The sequence below is a fragment of the Diospyros lotus genome, chromosome 1, assembly GCF_014633365.1.
Source record: "Diospyros lotus cultivar Yz01 chromosome 1, ASM1463336v1, whole genome shotgun sequence".
Lineage (NCBI taxonomy): Eukaryota > Viridiplantae > Streptophyta > Magnoliopsida > Ericales > Ebenaceae > Diospyros > Diospyros lotus.
In genome coordinates, this window is record NC_068338.1 from 34,990,842 (window position 1) to 34,999,304 (window position 8,463).

The following is an 8,463-nucleotide window of genomic DNA, read 5'->3' on the forward strand; positions in this document are numbered from 1 at the left end:
TTCGACCCTTTTCCGAGATAGATACTTCTACACCGAAAATTAAAAAAAAAAAAAAAAATTTCTAGAAGCCTCAACCTGTGTTTTCCCAGCCAACACTAAGAGGCTGGTTGGCTTACCATTTTTAATTAGAGCTTTTAAATTACTTAACGGTTAGTATAAAAGTTGTGTAGTGTTTAAGTTAATAGCGTATTTGAATAAATATGTTTTTAAACTGTGAGTTAATAATTATGTGTTTAATTTGTAAAAACTGATAAGTTGTCAAAACTTAACAAAAAGACTAAAATAGACATGATACTAAATAATACAAATAAAATTTATAAAAATATTATTTATAATAAAAAAATAAATAAATTATACATACTTATTAAAAAAATATATCAATATAACATATATACGTCTTTTATTTTTTTTTCTTAAAAAATAGTACTATTAATATATATACCTTGTAAGTGTATATATAATTGTATATACACTTACAGGTTGGGGACGCCATCAATGATGGAGGAGGCGACGATCAAAGCTAGAGGCGGCGCCTGATCAGGCGATGGCAATGGCGATGACGATGGCGATGGCTGGAACCAGATGAGCCGATGGTGTGACCCACCAGCTGAGGCGATGACTGGAACCAGATAAGACAATGGCACAACCCACCAACATAAACTGCTTGCGGCGGCCCAGTTACACGACGACAATGGCAATATGGAGAAAGGGTGACGGCAGCAGCGACAGTAATGGCAGAGCACAACTTCAGAGAAGATGATGGAGAAAAGAGCTTTGGGTAACAATAATGAAAAATATTTGGTATTTTTGTTGGTCAACGATGCAGCATTTTTTGACAAAACTGGGGATACCAACATTTTCTGGCAAAACTGGGGGTACTAGCTTTTACTAAACGCTGCTATAATAGCTTTTCAATAAAATAGCGTATAAGTTGAAACACTAAGCCAAACAGTTAACTATCAAACACACCATAGCAAATTAGCTACACAAATGACTTATATGCAGTCAAAGCGCTAAGCCAAACAACCTCTAAATCCATTACTTAATTTGTATTCATTGACAGTCAAATGTTTGTTTTTCTACATGCGATCTGGGATTCCCCATGTACAATACAAGAATGGCAAAGATGAACTGCTTCTATGATGATTGATAACCAATGAATAAAGAATCGTCTACCTCATCTACCAGCCACATGCCTCCGCCTCTACAGTAGTAGTTCAACACTGCATATTATTATGGGGCACCCGATGTGCGCTGTCCATTCAAATTATTCAATGGAAGTTGGCCACACTGTATGTCCCAAGAAGCAACAACCGAGCAGGGAACATGAGTACCACGAGCAGATGCATGTGCTGTGATGCAACAAGCCTGGTAAAACGTTTCAAGGACTCCCTCCCGGTCTGTAAGATGCCGGAGAAGCTTGACTGGTCTCGGCCCACATTGCTTGACGCGATGGGCCTCCCCATAATGACACCGGTATTAGCGCCGTGCAGCTCTACAAGTGGCCACCAAACTCTTCGGCGATGTTCCCGTCTTGCCTTCCTGATGAGGTTGAGCTCCTGGCGGATCACATTCCGAACAGATTTTAGGTAAGAGTTCATGTCATGGTCTCTTTGAATGGTCCCCTCGGAACCATATGCAGCGCGGTCGCTCAAAATCTCAAGTGGGTGGGGTGAATTCAAGAAGACGGACCTAGCAGCCCGGCGTCGTTTCTCTGCCTCGTTAGCATCTGGGACCGAACAGCTTAGTATATATAGTCCACTGCCTGAAGGAAGAAGATCGTGGTTTGGAGAAAATTTCTCATCGGGTTGTAGAATCAGAAACTCCCCCATCGGAGCATACAATAGTCTCTGTTGCAAAAACAATGCACAGTTATGAAAGCAGGGGACAGGGAAACCCATAAGATGATTGCAAAGATTCACTTGATAGTTCTAAATAGTTCATAAATATATTACCTGATTATTAAGACATGGATGATTCCTGAAGTTCCCATTGACAGCCTTAAGAAGCTCAGCCACGTGACTAGGATAATTACAAGAGAAAGCACGGGGCACAATATCACGATGCATGGTGATTGACTGAACATGACTCCGAGGCAATCCAAGCTCCTTGAGCAACCGATCCCCTCCACACATGATTGATGGTGCACCAAATGTGATAACAGGAAGTAATGAAGAAGGTGGGGCTTCACCCCTAATAAGCAACATCAGATTCACAAGCAATGACAAGCCTCCGCCTAGAGAATGACCTGTGAAACGGAAGGTGGCCCGATCACCATGACATTTAAGGTGTGCACGCACTTCAGGCAACATTTGTTCATAGATCCCTTTAGCAGCTTCGTATATACCTCTATGCACAAGTACATCAAGTCCCTGTAACAAAAGAGGTGCATAATGTTCCACTATTAGGAAAACTTACAAAGAAGGCGGGCATACATATGAATGAAATTTAGACCAATCTCTACTAAACTAAGCCAATATTAAGTCTAAGTTTCTATGTCAATGCAAATATCCAGATCCATCCCTAACCAGCCTTGGAAATAGTCACAAATATCTGAGAATGAGAATTGAAGTTTACCTCAAACTGAGTGGGCTCAAACAGTAAATTGGCTTGCCACGATGAAAGTGTCTCAGAGCCCTACACATTAAAACGTTGTGAGTAACATATCATAACAATATCAAAGTTATGAAACTAAATGTACTAGGCATTGCAGGGTAAAATGTTGCATGAATGATTTTAAATGCCATTGACATGGCAGCAGCATTGCTCTAAAGATGAAACAGAATAGATACATACAACTATATATCCCCCTACGGGTACAGATTTAGAGAAGCATTAGCCACTTGTAACGTTACCTCACCTCACTAAGAATAAAATAAATATATAAAAACATTAACACAATAAGCAGTGCCTTGCCTGAATAACGAAGAATCTTGTCCTACTGAGATCATCATCACATATGAACCATTCACACGGTGATGAATGTGTTGACTTCAAATCATCTGCAAAGGCCTGTTTCACTTCCTCCTTTGCAGCAACCACAGCAGTCACAGAGTCAGTGGTTGCCATGAGAGAGGCCACCTCATTGTCCATTATATTGGCATTGCAACCGACTCCATTGCTTCTTTCATGCAAATATCCTTTTTCCTCAGATTTAGAAGATCTGAAAGGAAGGATGCTCTTTGTATGATAATGAAGATAAGATGCAGCAGAAGCAGCAATCCGGTAAGCAGTCAATGCACTTATTCGACTCTCTTCATTCTTCTGCTCCTTGCCTTTCTCTGGCTCCTTCAAGGCTTTTTCTGCTTCTTTAACTTCACCAGGGACCTTCTCCACCTGAGATTTCATGGTCAATTCTTTCTTCTCTTCACCAGGGACCTTCTCCTCCTCGGATTTCATGGTCAATTCTTTCTTCTCTTCACCAGGGACCTTCTCCACCTCAGATTTCATGGTCAATTCTTTCTTCTCCACTGATGAAGTTACAAACCGCAAACCATGAAACTTCAACAGCTTCCCTGGCTACACCGCCAAAAGTACTAAATTATTTTACAATTAAATTAATCAAGTGCTAGTGAACTTAAAAATTCAAGTCATCACGTCTTACATTAACTGACAAAACCCAAGACAACTTCAAGAAACTCTCTTGATAAGCAACACTATTAGATCATCAAGGACAGAGTACAGTTGAATGGAATTTAAAATGCCTTCCCAATAATGTTTCTTTTGCAAAATGCAAGTCACATTTCAAAATATTAAAAAAAAAAATCTTCAGGCCCAAAATTGTATAACATGCAGAGTGAAGCATGCTGGCCTTGACAACAGGATCTCAAAATAACAGGAGTATTATGATTGACAATCCTCAAGCAAGAAAGGAAGTTACTAACTCTGACAATGCGGAGTATAACATCCAACTTTAAACAAAAAACACTTGGTATAATTATGACAATAGTTCCAGTAGCTTGCTAATAGCTGAACAAATTCAACACATACCCATTGGGAATTTCTAGTAGGCGTGACATAATTTACTGAACAGGGGTGAATCAACCTCTGACTCATTGCTACTTCACCTCTTCAAAGTCTCTATCCTTTTCAATTTTTCTTTTTATTTTCCCAAATCATAATCAGCTAATCATCATTAAGTTTATCTCATTCCACCGTAATTAAACAAATGTGAATTCAGATCGCTAAGTTTTCTGGTCATCAACAAGATTTTCCTCCACCAACAGCACAAAAAATCCGTACTTTGATCAAAAGCAACTAAAAGAATAAGAAGAAATATAATTTTTCTTATAAAGCACGAAGTTCATTCTGAGAAGTTAACATATCTTATATGGGTTTCTTCACCTTCACCGTTTTCTTAAATTAGACAATACGTCAAACAGAGTGTAGACACATGAAAGAAAAAAGTCTAGATTTGAAGAAAATTTAATGTGGAAGGGGTACCTTAATCTGGGGAATGGCATAAGCCAAATTTCCCAAATACGACATTCGAGCATACAGCCTTGCGTCGGTCAGGGAAACCCTCCGAAGCAGCTTTGAAAACGTATCCCTGTCGATCTCAATTTTGTCGTCGTCATCAACTCTACATACATCACCCCCTTCATCGCTGTCATCTGTAGAACATTCACTTCTATGATCATCATCAACAGCTCCATTCTCTTCTGCCTCCTCCTCTCCTCTCAATTCTTCTTCAACCCCACGCTTTCCTTCCTCCCGCCACGTAGACTGGACGTGAAGAATCTTCAAAACCCAATTCCCGATTTCCCGTTCCCCGGCCTCACCCTCTTCATCGCCAACAGCTTCTCCGCCTCCTTTCTCCTGTTCTTTCTCCTCAACCAAAACAGGCTCGTCCAGAGCGATGGCGTCGCGCCTCCTGCCGCCTCCGGGCCACAGAGATCTGAGTGGATACTTGAATGAAAACCCCCACGGCGCTGTCCTCCACGGGGGCGGCGCCCCGGAGACGGTCGGTTTCTCAACCGAAATCCCGTTACCGGCCGCCGCCGTCCTCCCCACGGCGGCGGCAATGTGAGATGGATTCGTACGGACATCGAGACCCCCACCGGCGACGGCGATCTGCGACGTTACACCGTGGATCCCAGCCTTTAAACACAGACCGTCCATTCTCGAACTCTCTCTGTTGTTTCGCCGTTTCTGATTTACACGTATAGATCGCTATACAAGTACATATATACGAACGGTTTCCCAATAAAATCGAAGGAGAGACGTTGATAAGGAGCAGCTCCGGGGCGTATGGCGTACACTTGATCCACGATCTTTGGACTGGAGGCTTCTTCTTCCCTGGATTTATGATTACAATCCGCAAAGAATTAAAAAGAAGAAGAAAATCGAGGAAGAGAGAGGAATGGAGGGGACGAACATTTAAAGGGTATGAAGAGGGGTTTCTCTGCGTTGTTCACCCAACAACAGGTTTCCAAACTTCACGGCCTCTTCTCCCCTTTTTCCCTGGAAAGACGAATTCCTTCGACGACGAGGCTAAGGGTATAATGGGTATAACAGCTGCATGCGACGTCGTCTAGGGTGTACTTCTTTTATCATTATAGGACTCCTGCGCGCAGACGTCTTCTTTCTTCCAATTGCTGTTGCTGTATGTAAGCGTTTTCCGAATTCTCGATTATATTTTATTTTCTTTAATATATAATAATAATAATAATAGAAAGCAAATTGAAATAAAATGTTATTTTTATTTTTAAATTAATTAAAGATTATAATTATCATGTTTCATGAATGAATTTAATTATTATTCAAGATTTGGATAATACTTGATATGACAGTAGTATATATATAAGACATCATTTGTTTTGTGAGATCAAAATACTAGCATTCAAATTGAATAATAATAATAATAATATTATTGTCTCATCGAGTTGGCCCCCACGTATTCTGAAGTTTGCTGGCTGTATTAGGAAAGTGCCACGTCATTGGGATACGAATGAACTACGGAAGAAAGCTCAAACTCAAAGCAGAAAGTTGTGGGTGACGTGTCCAACGCGCTATCTGTCTGTCTGGTGACTGGTGTAGTTGGCCATACTCTCCTCCTACGCCCTTGTCCAAGATCAAGATATACGCTCCACGCACGCAACACATGTCCAGTTTTATCAAACGAGCGTACCCCGTAAGGAAACTACTTGGCACAAGTAAAATATGATTGATTATATGATGAAGATATATTTCATAGATTTAAATTCTTAATTTGAGAAAATTTGTAAAATTATTAACTAATAGCATAATAAAAAACCTATAGTAATAACTCTAAGCTAATGTAAAATTATATCACAAAACAATCAATTTGAACATGAAATACGTAGATAATTTTATTGTACATTTTATCGTAATTTTAGTTTAATAAATGTATAATATATTAAAATTAAATATATAAACTCCCAATCCATACAAGAAAGCATATATCAACTTCGTTCCTGCAGTGGTTGACGGAGTAGTTTTGACGAGGCGTGCATGGGCTTGTAAGCGAGGCTGGCTGTGGCTGTGGCTGGGGCTGGGGCCCTCCAATATTAAATATCGATCGTTGGCCGGGGCCCCTAGTTGAGGCGGACCACGCTGTTACCACGCAGCTGCCACGCTGAATCAATTAATCTGGTGGTTTCATCAACTAAAATGGCCATTTAATGGCCTACCAGCTTCGTTCTTTATTACTTGGGGAATCTTTTTTGGACAAAATCTGATCAGATTTTACCCACTTCCCTTCTTTCGTATGGGCTTTCGAATCGGCTGTCCATGGAAAGTTACCATAACACGCTCACATTAGGTTGGCAATTCTTGTTAGTGGGGTTATGTCTAAAACGCAGATCATTTTGAGCAAAATATATTTTTTTATTTATCATACAAATGAGATAACCCAAATTATGTTTCAACAATAAAAAATAAACGAAACAATTAAAATCACTCATTACACCAAGATTCTTTTGGATGGGGCGATGGTGGGATGTCATGTGATGAATATTCTTGGAGGCTGGGCTGGCCCTTGTGCACCGACCCACATGGTTGCCATTTTCTTTTTGCAATAAAATAATCTACAAATTTATAATATTGCATGTAAGAAATAAAAAATGATAAAAATTGAAATAAATTATATTCTAAATAATGTCGTGAACTATTTTCATTTTTTTAAAACGTTAACTAATGAGAGTCACAGAGTTTATACAAATTTATAATGTGAAAAATTCTAAAACACGTTAAATCATGCTTATACTGTATAGCATCTTATCAAAATTTTAGCAAATAAATTATTATACTTAACAATTATAAATTTTGGTAATTAATATTTTTATTACTTAAGCCCACAAGCTATGCGTGGGAAAATATAGATGTTTTTTGTTATGGGTATTTTCCACACTATCTTTTATGGGTTGGGTTTGATATAGCAGGCTAGTCCGTCCAACTGCTTGAAGTCCAATAAAATCAAGCTGAGCTCGTTAAGACAAGTTCACACATCGTTGAAACTCGAATTTAAATCTCGAAACTAAGCGAGCTCTTAGCGATATGCTCAACGAGCTCCCTGTAATGCTTTTACCTCGCTAGCGGCTAGCCTAGTCGTTTAGTTCGTCGGTTAAATTATTCATCTCGTATAACAATATTGCTGTTGAATAATTAAAGGTAGGGACCCATTTATTTTATCCGATGCAAACCAAATCCTTAATAATACAGAGTTCACTCCTGATTTTATATAATTGATAATAACATCTTTGTCCTCATGATGTCATCTATTTATTTTTGTATTTTATGTAATTATAAATACTTTTCACTAAAAATAGGGGGTGAAAACACCATTGTAAAATGAGAAGAAGAGGGAATGAGATACTATTGCTTTGCTAGAATAATCAGAGAATAGTAATAGAATAGGCATCGTTTTGGTTGAATTGCATAAAATCTTCTTATATTTGCTTATACTTAGTCATTCATTTTTGTATTTAGGCTCATTTACTCATTGCAAGTCTAATAATTATAATCGATTAATTCTAAACGTCGATATTTTCTCCTTTATTGTCCCAATTTTCAAAAAAAAAAAAGTGACTACTGAGACTTCTAAAATACCTAGCCTATTTTATTCGGTGTCATCACTATGACATCAACAACGAGCAATACATGAAGCATTTCAAATACTTATACGAACTAATCCATATTTTTATAAATTTATTTTTTATATCTATTCGATGTTAACTAATAACTCTTAATTATTTTAAACTTTTAATCCTTTTTTAAGAGTTGTAATTTGACTGTGTTGATAGTTTTATTTACATCTAGCACCTAAGATGCATGAAAATGCCTTGAGGAGGTGTTACAGATTTCTGAAACATTTTGAAATGTCAAAAAAATGTTTTCCGATTATTTTTACAATTTCGAGAACTTTTGGGGCGGTCCGCTATACAAAACGAAAAGGTTAGAGACGGGAAAAATTCCGTCTCTAACCAGCACAATATACTCGAG

The 8,463-nt window shown here is 38.5% G+C and overlaps 1 protein-coding gene across 2 annotated transcripts; it reads right to left on the minus strand.

Annotated features, from left to right (window-relative positions):
• Positions 1–1,030: 1,030 nt before the first annotated feature.
• LOC127788120 (phospholipase A1 PLIP2, chloroplastic-like) lies at positions 1,031–5,478 on the minus strand. Of its 2 annotated transcripts, XM_052316235.1 has the most exons (6): positions 4,444–5,478; positions 3,439–3,519; positions 2,917–3,387; positions 2,578–2,637; positions 1,956–2,372; positions 1,031–1,850 (listed from the first exon to the last, which is right to left on the minus strand). In XM_052316235.1, exons 1-6 carry the CDS (start codon positions 5,119–5,121, stop codon positions 1,272–1,274), a joined length of 2,286 nt encoding a protein of 761 aa, XP_052172195.1. In that variant the 5' UTR covers positions 5,122–5,478; the 3' UTR covers positions 1,031–1,271. The 2 variants fall into 2 exon arrangements, with proteins under 2 accessions (XP_052172195.1, XP_052172192.1); XM_052316232.1 differs by having other exon boundaries at positions 2,917–3,519; positions 4,444–5,476.
• Positions 5,479–8,463: the final 2,985 nt, after the last annotated feature.

Bases quoted from the DNA above. Each gene is read 5' to 3' on its own strand.
- LOC127788120 (XM_052316232.1), bottom strand. From the start codon at position 5,121: ATGGACGGTCTGTGTTTAAAGGCTGGGATCCACGGTGTAACGTCGCAG. The intron at 2,373-2,577 runs GTAAACTTCAAT...CTTTTGTTACAG, and splicing joins TTGAGCCCACTCAGTTTGAG to GGACTTGATGTACTTGTGCA. The intron at 1,851-1,955 runs GTAATATATTTA...TTTTTGCAACAG, and splicing joins ATCCATGTCTTAATAATCAG to AGACTATTGTATGCTCCGAT.